Source organism: Xiphophorus couchianus, chromosome 18 (assembly GCF_001444195.1).
Source record: "Xiphophorus couchianus chromosome 18, X_couchianus-1.0, whole genome shotgun sequence".
NCBI lineage: Eukaryota > Metazoa > Chordata > Actinopteri > Cyprinodontiformes > Poeciliidae > Xiphophorus > Xiphophorus couchianus.
Genome location: NC_040245.1, coordinates 16,603,418 through 16,625,583, shown reverse-complemented (window position 1 = coordinate 16,625,583; position 22,166 = coordinate 16,603,418). Strand labels below are relative to the sequence as shown.

The following is a 22,166-nucleotide window of genomic DNA, read 5'->3' as shown; positions in this document are numbered from 1 at the left end:
AAACTCTTGTTCCACCACATCCTGAAGGAGCTCTGCTCATTATTCAAACTGGCTCTAAACGTTTTTAATCCAGCAGATTGCATCAAGACATTGACTTGCAGCGTTCAAAAAGAAAATAAAAAATGCTCAACATGGTTTGTTTTTGACCTACAGGTTCTTGTTGAGCACCTCCATATTGCGCCATAATGTTTTATTTAAAATATATATATGAGTCAAGTTTCCTTTCATACAAAACTCCATACTCACTCACACCTGAATCCCTGGATCCTCTCCTTTTATTCATTCAGACGTTCCTACGGTTTGATACGAGTCAACTGGAAGGTTAAGATTTATGTCTTCTGATGTCAGAATGTAAACAGAGCTGCACCAGTAAGAGTGAAACTGTCCCAATTGGAGTTTGGTCCTGAACAGGGTGAAGCATCTCAGGAGGGAGCTAATAATATCTTCACACTGACACTCTCCATCCACCCTGACGGAGCCTGAATGTCTGAATGAGGACAATGGAAAAAAACTGATTTCCACATCCGTTGCCAAGTTACTCCTGCTGTGAAGCTGTTGTGTTTAATGGTCACTGCAGGGAATATATATATATATATTTATATATATAACTGTTGTCTTGTATAGCTTTGGATGTTGATTTTATTCCTGTCGCCATACAGATTTCATTGGCTTTGATTGACTATATACCGCCACCTACTGGGCAAATTCACAAAAGGAAAATATCCAATCCCCTGTGACTGGGCAGACACTGAGAAATACAGAACATTTTATCCAGTTCTTTTAGAGCAGAGTTGTCCAAAGTGAAACCCAAGGTCAATTTCTTCCCCCTATTATGTTGTTATGTTGCACCTCCTAATAACAATTCAAAAATAGTCTCCATTTGGGTGACAACTCTGGTGATTGGTTCATATGAAGATGTTAAAAAAAACAAAATTAAAGTAACTTCAGTACAACAAACAGTATTTATCTTTTATTAAATAAGCTTCCAGCATATTTAAATGCTTAAAATAAAAATATTTATTTTAAATTTAATAGTAAACACGGCCACAAATTTCTAGATTACTCATTCAGAAGCAGTCTGAGGCTCACAGATTTATTAAACCTGGCAAAATGCTATTTTTGTTTCAGACCTACGATGATTCACAGGTACATTTACTGACTTTTAATTTTAGGTCAGTAAAAAATGTTCTAAAATTGTTTTGGCATTGTCTTTGTGGAGAATATTTTGGAATTTATTCTTAACATTATTGTTATTCCTGGCACTTTCAGGAAGTTTCACTTTTACGTCTTCTGAATCTTCTTGTGGAGCATCAAGATGTCTTATTTGGACAGCACTTTGTGCTCTTTTTGGTCAGCAGAGTTTTCACCTTCGAACTTTCCCATGGATGTCGTTTCTGTTGAGTGTCTTTGTTATTTTTGAAACATAACCTCTGACCTTAATTGAGATCTTTCGATGTCATGTTGGGTTCTTTTGTGACCTCTGAGTTTAGTCACTGGTGTTTTGCTGGAATAATTTTAGCTGTTTATGGGCTTTTTTTAAAACCCTTTACAGATACTGTAGATAGATGCCAATGAATTGTTTCTATTCTGGTCTTGAATGCGATCAGAGCTCGATGTTTTTCTCTTTTAGAGGTTTTGGCCTTCTTCCTCTTGTCAGGTTCTGTGGTTCAACATCTCTGGCAGTCACCAGGCATAGGTGCAGCTAGTGAAATTGAAATAAGAAAAGGTTGATTGTAAATGTTTTGGTTTTTTTGTCTTTCAGTACTGAGTACCTTCTAATTAAAGCCAATAAGCTGGAAACCAGCTGAAGTTTATCTCTGCCGTCTCTGTTTTCCTGGCTTTCTCTGTCTTTTTTTTTTTTTTTTTTAAACCCAGCCTTTTAGAAGTCATGAATGATCAGACTCCAAATGAGGAGGCTGTACTCGGCGCAAAGAGTGTGTGAAAGACAAGAGAGGGAGGAGTGTGCATGAAGGTGATTGTAGGGAGGGGGTAGGAGGGTGCTTGAGTGTCGTCAGTGATCATCGTCACTGTGACTCACACAGAGACAAGAGCCAATAGCCTATTTTTCCTTCTCCTCCCGCATCCCTACTTTCTCCTTCCTCAGCCCTGGCACCAGCAGCAGGTCATTCTTCCTGCACACAGCTGAGGATCAACAGCAGCCTCCTCCTCCTTCTCCTCCTCCTCTTCCTCACTCTCCTCTCTCTCCCTCTCTCTCTCACAGTTGCAGCTGAGCACTAACAGAATCTCTCAAGAACACACACACACACACACACACACAAAGAAAACAGTAAGAGGATCAGGATGCGGAAGAGTGTTTCCATCGTGCCGGCGCTTGCCTCCTGCCGTCACGTCCAGGCTGCTTGGAAGCTCACCTTCCCCCTGCTTCTCCTGCTGCTGCTGGGCAGAGGTGTCCAGAGTGTCCCCTCTCTTTTCCAGCTGGCTCCGGACACCCCCTCGCCGGCCGAGCCCAGCCCGACCCAACCCACACCTCGCCCGGACCCCTGCGAAGGCCTGCCCTGCCTCAACGGGGGGCTCTGTCTTGCCCTCCCACCTCCGCTCAGGCTGGAGAGCAGCTGGGAGTACACATGCACCTGCAGCCAGGGCTTCACTGGACGCAACTGTGAGGTATGAAGCCGCTAAGCTCTTCATCTCTGCTTTGAGCTGCATATGTGCCATGAAGTATAGATTGTTACACACGTCCTGCTGTTTGCAAGTGTTTTTTTCCTTTCTTTTTTTTTTCATGGGAGCATGTGTGGTCATTGAGACATGGAGTCGAGTGCCGCGTTGCTGTGGAAACAGGGAGGAAGAGCAGCAGCAGAAAGATGCAAAAGGGAAACTGTGTATGTGTGTGTGTGTTTCAGAGAGAAAATATTACAGAATGTTTGGCAAACTAGAACCTATTGAGGAGTCAGTGCCTTCTTTTAGAGGCTTTATGTTTATAGTTGCACAAAGTTACATCAGATAAATCATGCATGCAAGAATTTATTAACTCTTCGAGGAGCAGATATCGAGGCCAAAGGGCCGACTCTGAAGTGCATCTATTGATTTCCAGCTGGACAGTCATGATTTAGATTAAATACTGCCCTGCTAGAAAAAGATCAGGAATGCCAAACTGACTAGATCTTATTGGTGTTAATCAAAAATAAATAGTGCATTTATTTTGATAATGGTCTTCAATTTTTCATCAAAACACCTTCAAATGAGGCTCTGTTACTCTGTTGACCAGTGACACCTTGAATCACATCTCATTTGTAGAGACTCTTATTTTTCTTAGCTTTCCTATGTGTTCAAAGGCGCTACAAGCTCTGATGCAGACCTCTTTCATTCTGATTTAGCACCTCATCGACGTTCTCATAAACCCTCTCCATCGCTCCGCGACTGCGTGAGCTTTACTTGAGGCTCTTAGAGAGTCAGTTTGGCTGAACGTCACTACAGCACCGGGCATCTGAGTCATGCTGAGCTGGGGTGAGCGAGAGCATCCGCCAGCAGCAAGGAAGGGAATAAATGAGGCTGCTGCAGCAGAGGGGAGGGAGAAGCCAAGGTGACTGGATTTTAGCACAATCATCCAACAGGTGGCAGATGAAACCCTCCCCCTCCTCTGCTTGAGCTCTCTTCTTTACGTTTGCATACACAGGCTGTGTGAAGTTTGATTTCTTTGTGGGGGTTTTTTTCTGATCAAAATTTTACAGATTGACTCAAATATGATTTACTTCCACTAACTAAAATACCTCACTGTCCTGTTGGGACACTGTGTCAAAGTTTCGGTCATCAATCTGTTGGTCTCTGCTAAAATTTAAGAGCTTAGTTTTTCTTTCTACCTCTGGCAAAAACAAACAAACAAACAAACTAACAAAACCCCTCAGCATGATGCTACCATCACCATGCTTAACGGTTCATAAGATGTTCTTAGTTTTGAAAGGCTTGCCATTTTGCTCTCAGGACAGTCAAATAAAAGAAATTTAGAGTCACAAATGTCACATGACGTTTTTGAAAAAATACATCTTATAAATTTAGACAAATATGTACTTAAAGAACTTTTATTTCTGCTTTCAGGATTTAAAATGAAAGTTAAAAAAAGGATTTTATTTTTTCTGTGGTATGAAAAATGCAAAAGAAAAGAAAGTAAAAGAAAAACAAATCTAAAAGCATTTTTTTTCTTTGTGAAAAAGGTTAAAAACCCGCATTAGTTGTTATATCTATATTTAAAATCATTGTCTGGTTCTTTTAAATTTTTAGCCAAACTTATTACGAGTCATTGTAGAAACTCCCGAGCTGCAAGTTACAGACCACTGTCGTAGCAAATTTGCTATAATTGTATCCCTGAAGTACAATCTCCATAAAATAAGACATGTGATCTGTCCATATGTGCAGATGTAAATTTTACTCGAGCTTGGCTGCATCAGTTGTAAAGCAACGGATTATTTTCGGTCAGCACCCCTCTGCCTCTGTTAATTTTACACTAAGTTCAGTGTCGACAGCAGCTTTTGTATTTTTGTGGTTTCCGCATCATAGCAGGTCAATACTTTAGCTTTTTTTGAGCTGGTCATTAAAATGCTTACCAATTTTCTTCCCTCTGTGGGTGAGCTGGATTTGGGTTTTCTAACAGAACCACACATAAAATAAAATAAAAGTTTGGAATAGGCTGAAACATCAATATTAGGCTTCTTGACTGATCTTGACCTCATTGAAAGTCTGTTGATTATGCTTAAAAAGATGGTAAATAAAAAGACACAGAACTATGCTGAGACCTTAATGGCCAGAAGCTTGTGTCAGTAAATTTTACTTTTTTTTAAAGCACTTGTCTCCCTTGTCAGGATTTATAAGCCTCTCTGTCTCAGTCATCCCTTGTCAGATCCTCTTGTTCTCAAGTCCTCCTGCCATACCAGTTATTTTCCTTCTGTCTTCATTTCACTCTCTTTGGTTCTCCCTCTGTGCCTCCAGTTGTGAAAGTATTTTTTTTTTTCACTAAGTTATTATCATCGTTACCCTTCTGGTTGCTGTCTGGTCCTCTTCAAGCTTAGCGTGTCCTGGGAAATTTAGTAAATATTAATGGAGGCATATACACATATTTGAGCCTGAATGTGTAATTTTGATCCAGTGTGGAACGAAGAAAATCCACAATAATCAAAAAATTGTGCATTCAAATAATGTTTATAAGTCATTAAATTAGTTTGTTTCATAATCATTCCACTCACTGATAAAATGTTCCAAACGCTTCTTTAGAACATAAAAACAATATGAATATTTTTACCAGTGATGAGTGAATGGCAACATGTTAGCAGCGATGCATGTGTGTGTTTTGTGTGTGGTTCGCTTGTAGAACTAAAGCAGGTTGCTGGAGGGTCTTTGTGTCTTACCGCTTCTCAGAATAGAGCTGTTACCTCTGCAGCCTGCTTTAATAAAACTACTGAGGATGGTGACAGTGACGTCCTGAGGTCATATTGGACGTCGTGTGCACCATGGGAATACTTTAAAGAGAGCCTCAACAGAGAGCAGCCATCGATGCTCGAGCTGGACACGAACATTTCTCTTCTGCTGCATAAATAACAACACCACTCTAGCTTAATGCTCCCTCATGCGCCACTGAAGCTCAGGTCTGGCACAAGCACTGAGTTGGGACTTAGGGGATTCATCGATTTTTGTCTCGCTCCACTTTTCGGTCCATCTCTTCACCATGGAAACTAGAGCGGCAGTCAGTTGGGTTTTAGTAGCCAACCTGAGTTTGAATCATTTTGCTCTCTCCAGAAACACATTTGCTCCATGAGCGAAGGAGAAATTGTTGGGGTTTATGTGCTGATTTGTGTCAAACAGGAGCATTTGATCCTGAACAAATATTGAAAATGAAGATGAAAAAGTCTGCAGATTTCAGGAAAGTTTGCAGCATTATTAAACTTTTCTGGCTGCTGTCCCGGCTTTGTGACTTCCCTCCTTGGCTGGGCTTCATGCTGCAGAAATCATCAAAGCAGCCACATGCAGACCTCGCCGCTGAGCACCAGGAGGGAAAACAAACCCACTCTCCTTGTTAAATTTGCTGCTTTTTAATAACCGCCGGCACCGTTTTCTGGACGGCATCCCCTGAGTTGTCCGGTTGGAATTCACTGCGACTGGCCTTTCTCTGCATTATTAGCTCCTCAGCCTCTCGGTTATTCATTATTGAAGGGCCTGTTGTGCTCCCCTGACGGATTTGGTTGTTTCATTCTGCTGCACAGTGAAGTTGTTGCTGTACGAAACAGCAATTTGTTCTACAACAAAAAGGTCTTGCTGGGTTTAGCCACTCAGGTATATATAAGCAGCAGATCTTGGCAGAAGAAATGAATCTACATTTAGGGAAACATATTTTCTGTTCTGACTGAATGCACTGAAAATGGTACTTTGGCTGCAGGAGGATAATCCTTCCTGAACACATCAGCGCTCTGATGAGTTGGAAGGTTTATGATGATCTTAACAGACTTTTAAGGCTAATTTTCTTTTCCATTACCTTGTTTCACTGAATCAGCCTCATATAAGAACTACTTAATTTTACTGACCTGTTATTTTATGTTTTTGGCTAAAAAGAAATTACACTGACTATGAAAACACAGCAAGGTAATTAATGGGCTTTCACAAAGATCCTGCTGTTTTTCAACTCTAATAACCCTAAAGCAATGACAGATGCTATAAGAAGCTGAACCAGATGATGATCATCTTCAGAACTTTAACTGGTTTGATTGCTTTTCACTAGATGATTCAAGAAGCGAATTCAGTTTGTATAAGCTTAAATAGCTACTGATTCACCAGTACAGTGGCAGCGCATGAAGTCTAAACTCATACTATACCAGGCCAACATTTTCTGTCTTTCTGACTTCCAAAGAATGTAAATTTGTCTTTCCTCTTCCCTTTGCTGTTGTTTGGGATGATGGTGATGGTATGGGCTGTGCTCCAGGTGCATGCATGGTGAACTTAATAGGCCGAATTGGGCTGATTATAGATCTGTCTGCCTTGCTTTCAGCAGAAGTGAGCGAAGCAGCAGGAAACATCGTTGGAAGCTGAAAATGGCCTTTATGGGAGGCATAAACTGGACCGTAAGGGTCTTATAACAACTTGGCTCAAAATGATCATTAAAGGTCTTTTATTATGAAGTCAGGCCATTTCTCTCAACCCTGCTCCTCTTCACAAGCCTCCTCCATATGTTTTTAAAAAAATCTTTTTTGTTGAAATTTTGCAGTTTGCCCAAATATTTTTTAACAGCTATATTCAGCTGAACATGCTCAAAGCAGGAGTTTGATTAACCTTTGAAAAAACAGACAAAACATGAGATGTACGAACAGAGATAGTCAAAATAACGTCATCCATATTAAATTATGATTTGATCTACAGGCGACCAACTAAATTTAGCCAGAGCTTAACTGATTTTGAAGTCTTGATGAATCTTTAATAAGCCGTAATGCTTCTTGCTTTGATTTTTGGATGTTTCTTTTGTTTTTACCTTTTGCAGTTTTGTGTAAAAACAGATTTGTTCTCTCTCTCAGTGAGAGCTACAGTGTGCATATGGTTGGATAAACTTAGAATTAATAAAAGAGAAGAAAAAGACTCAAACATAAAATGCTTGCTTGGCTTTTTCCCAAGGTAACAAAATCTGCCTACCAGTTTCTTACACACTCACCAATTACTGTGGAGTCTCTACTTTGAATTCATTAAAGCTAAAGGTCTTTAGCACATTTTATAATGCTGAGCTGCTCTAAATAAAAGCCAAAAGCAAAAGTTTTGCTTTAGTTTTGTGCTGCGTAATGTCTCTGTCTTAATCACCATGTTCCTGGAGTTAATTAACACTCAATGACATACCACTGAATACAATATTGCTTGGGTAGAACAGATTTAAGCAGTCGTGATCCCACCGTGAGACTCCGGTGCTTCAATCATTAATCTTTTAATGGAACATCTGATGTGCATTTTTCAGCACTTTTATGTTGCTATGCAGCTGATGCTTAAGTCTGTTTCTTCTCTCTTTCACAGAAGTCTTACAAACCATGAGTGGGATGATGTGACAAATCCACTGCCTATATTATACGCTGCATAACAAAAAGCTTTTTTTTCCCCCCTCCGCGTTGTTTGGACTATGCATAGACGTTTTCTGTTCTGTTGTTTTTGCCACTAGAGGGTTTCATTGAGGGCTCAAAATATCCACACAGGTACAGATAAAGCAGCTCAGCAGTGTCACACTCTTATCTATGCCAGATGTGTGTGAGTGTGAAGGTAAAGAGCAACACTTCCACGATGCCTCGATGTGTTTTGGAGGCTGCCACCCTCCTTCTTTGAGTCAATGGTGCTGGAGGATGTAACCTTTAAAAGTGTCCTGAATTACAAAGAGCTGCCCAATAAAAAAAAAAAAGTTTGCTTCTTTATCAAAGTCATCTTTTTGGTTTTTGGTTTTGGTTGTAATTATCTGTAAAACTGGATTTGAAGTAAAATATATCTAAATATTCAAATCTGCTGATTTTGCAAGGTTAAGTTATAACTTCAAATTCAACCCAGATCAGTTCAGAAATATTTTATTAACCCAAAAGACAAATTAAATCTATATTATCCATGTTTCTTCAAAGAGTTGTTGTAGAGAGTGGCAGGAATGATAGGTCAATAGCGGCCAGTAAGTTAGTGGATCTTTTGTGTGCAGTTGCAAGCAGGACAAAGATGCAGGAAGTCACTTGCAAAAGACATTGTGAAGGCTTAGTAACAAAGAAAACATGCAGAGCTTGAACCATGGTTAAGACAGCATGAACATGGACGTGGAAACAGGCAGTGGAACGGAAGAATCCAGCAATGAATAATGAAAAACAGAGCTTAAATACTGAGGCAAGGGAGAAAAGTGACAAAGGATCCAGCTGACCTAACGAAAGGAAATGTGGCACAGTCACGGCAGGAAGAAGGCAGGAACACTGAAGGAGGAGACTAACACTTGATACAGATCTACAGATCCACAAACCAATTGAGAATAGGCCTGACAATAATCTAAAAAAATAGATTCAAATGTGCAAGGAACACAAGAATAAAATAAGAAGCTAAACGCAAAGGAATGAACTGATATGGCAGCACCATTATGAACACGGAGAAAGTAACAGAATATAGTAAGACCTGTCTAACATAAATAGACAGGAAACCAAACACCGAAGGGTTGTGACAGAGTCTGAAGAAGCCTCTGACTGAAAGCACTGTTGAGCATCGAGAGTCTCATAAAGATGATGATGATCTTGAGATAGTTACCTTCCTCTCCATTGGAGTAAATGATTACTTTTCTTATAATCTTCCATCTATTCTATGACATTTCTAGGTGCTTCTATTCCAGTTTTCAAAAGATTACAAAGTGGTTGGATTTTGTTCTTTGGTGCATGACACATGGGATCTGTCATTGGTTAAAACTAAAAGTTAGGTCTTTTAAATTTTGCTAAAGTGTATCTGATTCTTTGATGCTGCCTCAACAGTATCAAAGAATCAGATTCAGTTGCGGAGTGTTTTTGATTTGGAACAAATTATGAAGTTCACATTTCAGAATTGTTGTTTTTTTGTTCAGTTTTCACAAGTGTGAGAGTTATAATGCAGTGAGAAACTTTTCACCAGAGATTATTTTACTCACACTGTAACTGTTTTGAAAAAGAAGTGTTAATTAGACCGCAGTGACATGAAGACTTTCTCTCCCAAAGAGAGAAAGTGTGTAATGAGGCTCCAGTACACACATCCCATTAAAGAAAGTCCCTCTGCTGACAGCACTCAGAGAATAAACAAAGCCATGTCCTGAAGCCCATTGTGGTTGTCAGAAAACGTGTGCTTGTGTGTTTGGTGGTCAGCTTTTTGTTTTTTGTTTCTCCCACGACCATCTTCTCCTCGGCAGCAGATGCAGCCTGAGCTACATCCAATTAAGCAGAGCTCAGAGCTCATCCAAGTCTTTGCTCTGTTTGATATACAAAGCCTGTGAGTCAGAAGCCCAGGGGCATGTGGTTTTAGTTAAATCTATACGGAAACATATCAAGGAGACTGAATACTAGAACATGTTACGCTCAGATTCCCCCTTTCTAAAAATGTAGAAAACCGTTTTCTTTCTTCTTAATAATTATGTTCTAATTTGTGCTTGTTTACCACATGAAATGTGAACAAAACACAAGTTTTTGTTTTCAAAATGATAAAATTTAAAGGTGTTTATTGGGTGTCTTGGAGGCAGCTAGGTTACGATACATATTAAGGTCAATTCCTGAAGATTTCTTGTACACATCGCTGGCTTTAGCCATAAAGTGAGAAAAACTGAGAAAATGTGTGAAAGGCGAAGATTTTCCTCCTAAAATCAATGCATACAAAGCTGATAAACAGCAGCACAAATCACAAAGGAAAACACACTCCTCCACGTGGAGCAGATGCTTTGATAAATGCGGCAATATTACAGCTCTGTTTATAACCCCTGCCGATGGCTTTAATTTAGCAGCTATCCGTCAGCAGAGTCAACCTGCTTTGAGCTGTTATCACTGTCGGTCATGTTAATGTCTCCCTGTGTTAAAGGGACTTTGTTGTCTTTGAACAGGTGAGTTTTTGGCCAAACTCGCTGGTCATTTCCATTTCACACATCACCTGGGCCTTTGATCAGGGGAGGGAGAACGGCAGATGAGAGGCTGGTGTGAGGGGTTAGAAACAGCAAACGCCGGCTTGAAAGGCAGCAGCTGCTCGTTTTGATTTCTACTTTTAGTGTATTCCTTAGAAATTGAAAACACTCATAGAAATCTGTCTGTTCCTCTTTAGCCTATATTATATTTTTTCAAGCTTTATATTCAGACCAACAAATCTTTGAATGGATTTGAGTTGTTTTTACTGTTTTTTAAGACCTTTTCAGATTGTGACAGTGCAGCTTTTCTGATAGAACCATAGGTTTGTATGTAGTTCAGTGTAAAAATGAGTGATATCGCAGTGCTGCAATACTTGCCGTGATGGATGTCGTGCTTGCCTCTTATTTAATCCCTAATGAGACCATTCATCCATGATCTTAAGCTTATCCTATAACCTATAACACTCCCTGTAACCCTGTACAGGGAGGGTGGTGTCATAGGGCGAGAGGCACAGAAACCCTGGGCATTGCACCCAATGACGGTGTTATTTATACAAATAAACTTCAAGAGTCAAATATTACAGGAAATAGTTTTCTAATGTGATTATTGAAGACAGAAACAGATTTATCTCATTGTTCTTATTGTCAATATAAACTGGTACGAACTAAAACTAGGTTGGCAGAATTAATCATCATCATCAAGCTTATTTGTATAGCACACAGCACAGCAAGGCAAAGTGTTTTACAAGATAAAAACACAACGCATTTAGTGATTTATAAACTAACGGAAGTATACTGAAGTCTATTTTCTGAGCTACAGGGAGCGAGTCTAAAGACTTTAAAACTGGGGTTATGTGCTCCATCTTCCTGGTTTTAGTGAGAACCCTAGCAGCAATGTTCTGGGTCAGCTGCAGCTGTTTGATATTTTTAGGCAAACATGTGAAGACAGTAATCAATGCGACTAAAGATAAACACATGAATGAGTTTCTCTTCTGACATTAGGAAATGTTCTTCAGGAGATAGAAGTCTGACTTAATGACTGTCTTTATACGAGTCAGTAGGTTCAGGTCTGAGTCCATCACTACACCCAGTTTTCGGGCCTGATCGCTTGTTTCTATCTGTGATTACTGAAGCTGAGCGTTGACTCTTGATCGCTCTCGTCCAAAATTTTCTTCAGTTTTGTTTCTATTCATCTGGGGAAAGTTATGGCTGAACAGAAGCACAGAACAAATCAATGTGTGAATGACACGTTAATTTGTTCTGTGCTTTTGCTCAGTGCTTGAATGGATTCATAGTCGCCTGCTGATATTATAATGTAAAGTTATGTATCATGTGCATTATTATAGTAACTCAGTTCAGTTCAGTATCATTATTGTCCAGTAAGAGGGGGAATTTGTTATGCAGCCAGGTATTTCAAACTTACAAAAACAACATCAAATACATAGACAATGTTAAAAACACACAAGCAGCAATTCATAAATATATAAGATGAAATTTTAAACTCACAAGATTGCTGTGGGTACAAATGAGTTCTTCCATCTATTGCTTTTAATCCTAGGAAGCCTAAACCTCTGTAATACAGTATTATTACTTGTTATAATCTGAGCTAGAGCTAGAAATACATCAAGCCTAGATTTTAAAACAGATAAAAGAGCCACAAAGTAAAATATGAACAATTTAACCAAGGAGTAACAGGAAACAAAACCAGTAAAATGCACAAAAGAAGCAGCTAGTTTTCCAACAAGCAAAAAAAAATAAAAAAATAAAAAATCCCTTGAGACTGGACAGAAACAGCACAGAGGCAATAATGAATTCAATACCTGCCTGTAGAAACAAACAAAATCTGGGCAGAGGATGAAACACATACAACGTAAAATCCCAGGAATCGGAACAGATCTCACTGTTCACTTAACAACATTAATAAATCACCTAAAAACACCTCCCAGTTTTATGTAACTTATTCACCAAAGCCAATTTTTGCCACAAAAACTCAACAAATCAGTTAGACTACCATCATGTTTCATTTTCTGCTTTTAACAGACTGATAATTTGCTGTTGACAGATCTGCAGCTTTGAGAGCAAACAGCTCCAACCTCTCTGCCACAGACTCTTTCATTTGTCTGAAGTCTAGGAGAAATCAGCCTGAAATAACTCTTTTTATTTCTCTCAGTGGCTTATTTACAGTCACTGAGAGTGACCTGTCCGCTCTCATTACATGTTTAATGTATGAAGCAAGTTGGTTCATCATTAACTCCACAGCTGATGATTGTAGCGATAACTTCTGATGCCTAATCTTCTTGCAGCACCTTATGACGATTGGTGTCATCGTCACGTGAATGTCTGAATTTAAGTGTATGGCGAACATGAAAGGTTGTCTTCAGAAAACAGGGGTTTGAGATCAGTGCTGCTGTCTGATTCGATCATTGTGGGGAAAAAAAGAGAAAAGAAAAAAACAAACACAACAACAATAAGTTAACAGCTTCTGGCAACTGTCAGCTGAAGATGGTGAGAGTTTGACAGATATGTCACTCAGCTCTGTCTCGGCTCGGGCAAAACAGACGGAAAATAGCATCATTCCTCCTGAGAACCCGACCGAGATGAGCACAGTGTCAAGGAGAATAAATAATTTGACAATGAGGGGTGTCAGCCCACTTCTTTCTTGCCTTAGGTTTTTCTTTAAAGCAAACCAATAACATTACTTTGAGTGTGCAGCTTCGAAACAGTCGGTCCAACATGTGTAAAGATGACTCTTCAATAGGTAATGTATTATACACAGAAAAACACTCACAGTTCAGAGCTCTGATTCATAATGATGTGCTGGCGTAGATCGTGAGAGCTGAGTCAAATCGACCTCTCCTGGTCCTTCTTAAGGACATCGACTCTGTAACAGATGCACGATTGTCCTCCTACCAGACACTCGTAACTCAGCAGCCAGCTTTATTTGACAATATGCTCCTTAATAGAGACCAGCTGGGATGCAAGCCAGCGTGGCGTGATGTATGCATGTCCTTGTGCGCATCGTAAACATCACGTCGCGGTTGCTGATAATAACTAACAGATTAATCCAAAGAAATCCTGCAGGCAAACAGCATGAAGGGCATTAACCAACCCGGTGTTGCACACTGAAATAAGCTCCCATGAACAGCTGGGTTGGTCTTCAAGCTGGAAAGTTTCTATAGATGGATCGCTGATTGCTTTTTGAAACCCAACATGTACCAGAATGAGCCAGCATTGAATGAATTGACAAGAATAGGGTGAAATTCTGATTGTTTTCTGCCTTTCTCTGATGTCAGTGTTGATATTAAGTAACTGTAACTTCTCCAGATCAGAGACGATGCCTTGTGATCACTTGTGGCTATGGTCAGATTTCCAGTGGTTTCCTGCGTGCTTCACATATTTAAGCATGTGTATTATAGTGAAATTACAAACCAACCTTCACTGACTATTCAGCAAAAGTTATCAGGATCTGAAGAGATGGGCCAAATCTGATGACTGATAATGAACATCCTTCAACATTTTGATCTATTCTGCTCTATTTTTCAGATTTGTTGCCTTCAGTGAACGTTGTGCTACATCCAGGTTTTTTTTTTATATGGTATCATTGATTACCACTTAGATGCTATTTTATATATATATATAGACTAGATGAGACTAGTCATCTCAGTAGCAGAAACACAGTTTGGGAAATAAGCCTTGCTTAGTGTTTCAGCTCAAATAACTTCATCCTGCCTATTAGCCGCATCCTGTCCGCTCTTATCTAGACCTGGCTCCATTTAATAATAATAATAATGAAAAACCTTTATAAGTGCTGTCAGCTCACAGCTTCCTTCCTGTCACCATTTGAACACGTCTTGTAGGCGTGTTTTTCAGATTCCTGTCAGATGCTCCGAAACATTTCCTTCCTCCTCGGTGACGGGGCTGGTGGGGGCGCAGAGTGATGATACATGTCCGGGGTGGCCTCCTACCGCGAGGCCCACTTTCTACACTGTCGTTTCCTCTGTTACGCAGTGTGGGTTTCTATGGCAACAGGCAACGATGAAAGGAGCATGAAATGATCAACAGGTGGAGACGGATGTAACATGTTTTTTTTTCTTTTTCTTTTATCTAACATCACTGCTGTTAAAAGTCCGGAAAAGCGACTGCTGATCGTTCAGGTTTAAATCAGGACAAAAAGATCAGAACATTCCTCATTCAATTCCCAAATGACTCATTCCCTTTTTGGCGCCAGGATGAGCTCTGGATCCAGTTTTAGCCCGACTTGAAAGGAAGGGGATTTTAGTTATTTTAATGCACACTGCGAACCTGCTTAAAACAAAACCAAAAAATAAATAAATAAATAAAAAAGTGACCTGAAAATCAGAACAACAAACGCCTGAAGCCTCTCTTGGTTTGATTCAGCTTCAGAAAAATATGGCTTTTCAAGCCAGCACCGGTTTAATCATGTCAGCGGTAGGTGTCACTTTTTTTTAATACTGAGCGCTCTGTGTATATAGGTCAGGGTGAGAAGTGAATTTGTAGATCGCAGCATGAAATGACATCCATCTGGAGCAGCTGTGGCCAGATAGAGGAGCAGTTTTATGTTGTGCATTTCAAAAACTGGGCACATTTCAATTCAGATCTAAAATGCTCATATCGTGGCATGTAGCACCTCTTAACCATAGCCAGTAATGACGGTTTGTTCTGTGGCTGATGATGAAACAATGTGTCATCCAAAAAGGCTGCCTAAAAAGCAGGAGTTGTGTTTCTATTCACATTCAAGACATGCGTGCTGCAAAGAAGATGGAATCTGGTTTGGGAATACAGGACAGGTAGCGAAATGAGGGGGGAAAAAAATGCTGTGGAAGCAGCTGGTAATGCACGGTTCAAAAGTAAAATGCTTCCACGGTTAGTGAGCAACTTGCTGTGGATGTGCAGGGAGATGCAGTCTTTCAAGTTTCTTCCTCTAAAGACAAAATCCTTTTGCAGTTGAGTCAGAATGGAGGCAAACTCGTTGCACTATTCATAGGCAAAGTGAAATTCAATGAAGGAAAATAAGAAAGAGGGAATAAAAAAAAACACCAGGTACATCAGAGCTCCCAAGAAAGCATCTACTAAAACTGTCACACAATCTGACTTTCTCTCATAAAACAGAGCATCCATCCATTACCTGTACCTGTATATTCATTGTGTCCTAAAGGTGAGAGGCAGGTAAACCCTGAACAGGTTGCCAGAGTACCAGGAGAGAACGCAAACACGTCTAACCAAACAATCTCTAAATCAGCTCTAATAAAACAGTTAAAGTTAACCAGAACAGATTAAACCTGCAGCCGCTGCTTTTCGAAGGGGCAAATAAAGACCTCAAGATTAAACATAGGCAGGTTTTAGTGTATCACAGTTGAATTATGACATTTTTAACCCAAATTTGTAATGAGCCGTCTCCAACATTTTGCTTCGAGCAGAACAAGCAGAGAGTTTTGTAAGGTTTTAGCAATTCAGTTGCTTTGAATTCTTGTGCATAAAAGTTTGAGGAGGCCTAATCTCAAAGCAGAAAAAAAACGTATTTCACGTTGTATTAGTGCCTGATTGAAGACTGATCCAGTTTTGTTCCTCTGAAAAACACGCGGCAGACTCAAACTGACACAAAGCTGATTTTAAAGTCACAGCTAATTAAGAGTAGCTGAGGAGTGTTTCCACTGGAGGGTTGCTCTTGCATGCAGACGCCACGCCAAGTGTGGCGTGAAAAAGCTGCCTGCATGCGGGGAATGGAATCCCAAGCAAAAATCCTCTTCTATCTGTTGGTGCATCTGAACGGCTTTAGATGATTTCACAGAAAGCATGACAGCTCTTGATCCATTTTATTCCTTGCTTGATTGAATAAAGAGCCAGACTCAGGCCTAAAGATGAGACGCCAGAGTCCCTCCGCTGCCTTGGTGGAAGAAGAGCCTTGCAGCATTACCGCCACTTAGTATTCCCCCTTTCCCCTCGCAGCCTGATTGGTCTCATTTTGTTGTATTAATCCTCATCACTCACTCTATCTGTTTTGGCAGACGGCAAAGTTGAGGGGAGATTAACTTTTGAGGGCTGATGTCAGTTTATTATGGCAGCTCATTGAACATAATTTACATAGAGAACCTGGTGGACCAGCAGTCAGCATCATCCAGCTGTCAGTTGCCTTCCGAATGGCAGAAGAGAGTGACTTACGGCGGCCAACGTGAAGAGAAAGATTTGTTGTGATGTAAAATATATTCTTTAAATTAAAATTCATGAGCATGGAGGACAGCTTTACCTTGTTAGCTTGTCTCCTTTCCATCTCTACTCCGCCGCCGCTGCATTTGCATCTGCTTAAGGCGAGATTGAAATGTGTTGAGGTGCTTGACCGTGTTCCTGTGAACCTCATGGATCCGGATTTTAAAATGCGAGCTGCTCTTTGAAGCCACGGGGCCAGAAAACCATGGGGAAGTCAGTGAGACAGGGAGGGATGGCGGACACTTTGATGTGCAGAAATAGATAACATTAAAGAGCGACTGGGAGAGAGGGAAAAAAAACCCAAAACACTCTGGCCTCAGCATAAACGTCATCTCTAGTTATTGATGGCGAAACAGCTTGGATGAATATGGGAACGTTTTAGATTGGTGAAAGTGCAGGGAGGCTATTTATATAAGTTTTATTTTTCTGGACTGTTTTTATTGGGATGACTCTTTTAATAGTCTAACGTCAGAGCCGAAATGGCGCGCAAGCTGAAATCTAATTAGGTACAGGATAAACTTGACTGGCTGAGACTGCAGAGTCTTGCCATCTCAGCCAGTTTAAACACATATAAATGAAGATGTGCACTGCTGCACAGCCCATTCTGCTAAGAAGAGGAAAGCGGTGTTTACGTAAGGAGATCGATGCTGCTAAATTGCTGCATTGACAGTTCTTGTTGCTGAAGTCGAGGAACCGAGTCCATACAGGTTCTGTTTAGGTATCAATGGAACTGATACTGGTGAAGTAATTTCTTAAAAAAAAAAAAAAAAAAAAAAAAAAAAAAAAAAAGCTTTATCTTTTTAAAACAGGCACCATCAGCAGGAGCAGTGACTTGTTTTCCACATCGCGCTATTTAAAATGTAGGAAGGTTTGTCTGTGCTTCAGTTATTTTAGACTGTAAAAGAAATATAGTCAAAATAAGGAAGCTTTTAACAAATAAATAAATAAAAAATTATGGTTTTAGTTATGAAGACAGTTAAAAAGTGAGTAAAATTATCCTTGTGATCATTGAGACGGCATCCAGGAAGACAGACAGCCGAGTGATAAGCTGGCTCATGGGGGAGTTTCATGCTGAATTGCTTTTTGACTGATGGGTGAGTGAAATCCTAGCACATCTATCACTTACTGACAAATCATTGCTGTTTTAAACTGGAGGCTCGAATCACTGCATTTCACATTTTGTTTCCTTTATTCTGTTGAACAGTTAGGTCAAACACGGTGTGTACATATTTCCATTGCTGACCACTCCTTTTATTGTCCTTTTTTTCAGAAGATTAAAGACTTGTTCAGGACCTGGCCCCCGATTTCTAAGGTTTGGGGCTGGGAAAGTATTGGTCTTGGGATAAAATAAATGGAAGTCAACACAATGTCTTCATATGGTCAGAAATACAAACATGAATGGGTGAAAATAGAGCACATAATCAGTCTGTTGCACTAAAAGAAAAAAAACACCCCTCCAGATATTAAGTAAGCCTGACTCTCTTGAATCTCTGTGATGTGCTCATGCAAGCAAGAAGAGAGACGATGATTCTCTCTTGCTTTCACTTTCACTCTCTCAAAAATACTTGATTCCAAAAATAAATGATCTAAAATTCATCAACTCATCTTGTGATTGTAGCACCTTGTTTGTGTAGTTTGACCACCCACATTCAGGCAGGAAGGCAGCAGAGTATTCAGAGTCTTGGACTTGTCCTTATGTTAAAAACAAAAAACAAAAACAATTGTCTTGCTACCAAAGACCAAAAACTAATCTTCCACTACTTTGCCAACAGTGAAAATGATAAAGTCCCATTATGACGCAAGACATTTCATACAAAGACTTAATTCAGTCTGCAATCATAGAAAACACATTTAAAAATCTCCAAATGCATCACTTAGTGTCTTATTTCTTTTCTGTACATGGAGGTATGACTCACTTGTTTGTAGCACTCAGTTATTTCTTCAGAGGAATGTTTCTAAGCCCAGGGAGGGTCCGAGGTGGAAGATTTTCACTTGTCTTCAAAGCTTTTGCGTCGTGTTTGATCTACATTACTTTGCTGGTTCTTTTTTTCCACGTTTCTGCATTCATTGTCTCAGCAAAACACGAGCGCAAACAACGGGCGTTGTGCTTTACATACAACACAAATTAATTAATTACATGCTGGCAGCAATGCTAAGTGCTCGAGTGTGGGGATCTTCTCACAGTGAAGATTATCACGTCAACTCCAGGGGATCAAACTTCATGAGTGAAAATTAAAAAAAAAAAAAAAAAAGGGAAAAATGACTCTTTTGAAGAATAATTTCCAAGCATTATTTTGTCACCCGTCATGAATTAAATATTTTGTTTGAGCTGAATTGCTGCTGCTCATTATGCACCGCACATTTTGAGATGAGGATCTCTGCTGGCTATATAAAAGTTTAATTTGCTTCATTCAGCTAATTGCTGTGTGATTGATTATATAATTACTCTGTATTTGTTCCCTGGATGTTCTACTCACACGGTGGAGGTTGTAATTCCCTGAATGTGGCAGTGTGGTGCTATTCCCAGTTGTCATTTCAGTGTTGCGTGTGCGTGTGTGTGTGTGTGTGTGTGTGTAGGGTACATAACTTGTACGCTGCGTGGTTGTATTTTCTTCCTCTGCTTCATGTTTCTTGATATTTGCTCTGCTCCTCTGAGATCCCACAATGCGCAGTGGTGCTCCAGTTTCTGCTTTCTGAATTCGGCAAGAGGCAACTGCCTCGAAAAGCAAAACAAAACAAAAAATAACTCTTCCAGCCTGAAAAAGAAGACGGATCTAGATCAGGCCCCATCAATATTTAACCACACTTCTCATCAGTAAAACATGAAAGACAAGACTTGTGTAGACTCGTCACATGGCGCAACCGCTCAGGATCCTTTGAGTCGGATTGCCGTGACTTGAATCGGGTTTACCACCTGAAAGCAGATCCTCTCAATGTCAGGAAACATATAAATGGAAATGCTTCTGTACTGTTAAGGAAAGTGCGTCAGAACATGTTCAAGTCATAGTATATGTTAGTAATGATTATCGCTAACTATTATAAAAGGCCTTTAAGATCATGAGTTTTTAGGTTCCCCCTCCCCAAAGAAAACTAAGATAGTTTAACTTCTGCCTCTTTTTTCACCATCAGATTTTTGCACGTCTTGTTTTAGATGCATGTCTCAGTTGAGTCTGCATGTAATTAGCTGAACGATCTGGCCATTAGAGCAAACCCCCCGCTGTCTTGTCTTGCTCAAATGAGTCGCACTTGCAGCAGGAAGATGACAGCTAAAGCGGTGAAATGGAGCAGTCACGATAATTCCCAAAGGTCACAAAGTTTGAGGCTGATGGGCTCATTGATGTTTGATTAAATTAAAATTTCACATTTATACCCATAAAAGCAACATTTAAAAGACAACATATGTCAATGATAGATCTACAAAATGATTCACTTTCTGCAGCAGGTTCCTCCTCTGCAATGAGATGCAGCATTTCATTTAATTATCCTCATGTTACAATATTTTACTGCTGTGATAATTTTGTCTACAGCAATATTTCATTGTTTTGATTCTGGTCAGATAATGAACGGCCTATTTCAGTTTAATTGTTGTTTGCATTAATTTGCTTACTCACTTTTTCTTGTCTGGCTTCTCTCCCATTTCTTCTTTTTGGATTTTGAATCTCAACTTGGAACCTCCTTAAAATCCAACAGTGAAAAATGTGAATTTTTGCCATTTTGCAACTGGTTTTAAAATTTTGTTCAAGAATCTGGAAATTTGTTCCAAGAAGATGATTTCACAAAGTGGTCAAATAATGCTTTACACTGTAATGATGTTCTGAAGGACATTTTGTGTCCATATTTTCAACTTCTCACTAAATGTGTGTGTTTCATTACTTTTATTGACACTGACAGCCTCTCAGTAAACACTGACGGTTATGGATGCACCAACACAAAGTGACTTGCGAAAGAGAATGATGCTCAGTTTAATTTTGTTTTTGCAGATAAAAACCGGAAAATCGTAGCATGAATGTATAGTTTCCCTAAGTCTAATGCTACATACTTTGTAGGAACAGCTTTCACTACACACACAGATGTAGATATTTAAGGTGCGTTCCTCTTAGATTTGCACATCCAGAAAGAGAAAAATCTTTTCCATATTTTAGTAAAACAACTCAAGCTCAGTCAGTTTGGTTTGTGAGTGTCTAAATAGCAGCTTGCACGTTTGCCACAGAGTTTCTCTACTTTGATTTTAACAGATAAATATACTTCAATAAAAACAATTTCATTTTAGCCTTGGCACTGTGTTTGGGGTCTTTGCAGTCTTTCAGTGGTTTTTACACATGATTGCCCTTTATTTATCTCCATCCATCTTCACATTGACTCTGCTATTTAGAACTTTTATATGATTTGGTACCAAAAGTTTGGAGAACGGACAGTGTCGACGCACTTCTCAGAATCACTGGAGCCTGTTCCAGATGCACACTGTGAAGGTAAGACCAGAGTAGACTGACTCCATATCAGAAAAACAAAGATGCACTGGACAGAAGAAAAATATAACATTACGTTCTGTTTTATCATCTGCTCACCTTTGCTTGTTATAGGATGCAATAATGAGCAACTCAGAAACAGCATCATTCTTTTGGACAACATTTTAAATTTAGATTAATAACTAAAAAAAGAAGCAAAACTTTCAGAAGTTTTTATCACCATATTTAGCCAGCCATTTGTGAGTATCTGTACCAGGCAGTTTGCTGAAACAAAGCAACAGCATTTATCCTCTGTAAATATGGTCTAATTAAATCACAATGTGAAGAAAAACTGCATAAAAAATGTGTGTAAGTGCAAATGTGCCTCACCACTGGAATATATGACTATGTGTCTGGTAAATGTACAGAAATAATAACCTCCCCTCGTTACAACCAGCCCATGAAGTCTGTGAGTAAGTAGTGCTGCTGTTTTCCTCTGCCTGGCTGTATCGATTCCTCCTCTTTGGGGGCAGCCATCTCAAATTAGAGAGGGGATCACAGCACCTTGCGAAGCAATTAATTTGGCCTTAGAAAATCTCTTTGTTGTGTTTGTTCATGTTTGTGGGGATATAAATAAAGGGGGTATAATCAGCTGCTTAGACGGAATTGATTCACATGTTTTGCCAGAGCCTGGGGCAAATAAATAAAAATATAGAATGATGCAGAAACAGGTCTGAATGCATGAATTCTAATACCAACAAAAAACACAATGCATGCAGGGGGAAATGTATGTTGTGTATTCTGTAGTTGTACACTCATTGCATCACACATGTTGCTAAATATACAGTTAATCCCAAAGTTATTCACACCCCTGGCAAATTTAGAATTAAAGTAATATTTTTATTTTCAAATGTCTGTCAAAATAGGATATTACA

At 39.6% G+C, this 22,166-nt stretch overlaps 1 protein-coding gene across 1 annotated transcript in view; it reads left to right on the top strand.

Annotated features, from left to right (window-relative positions):
• The first annotated feature begins 2,083 nt into the window (after nt 1–2,083).
• Nucleotides 2,084–22,166, top strand: part of dner (delta/notch-like EGF repeat containing) — a 48,791-nt gene continuing 28,708 nt past the window's right edge. The window contains exon 1 of the mRNA XM_028044711.1: nt 2,084–2,625. Within this exon, the coding sequence (XP_027900512.1) occupies nt 2,302–2,625 (324 nt within the window). The 5' untranslated portion in view covers nt 2,084–2,301. The remainder of the gene's footprint in view (nt 2,626–22,166) is intronic.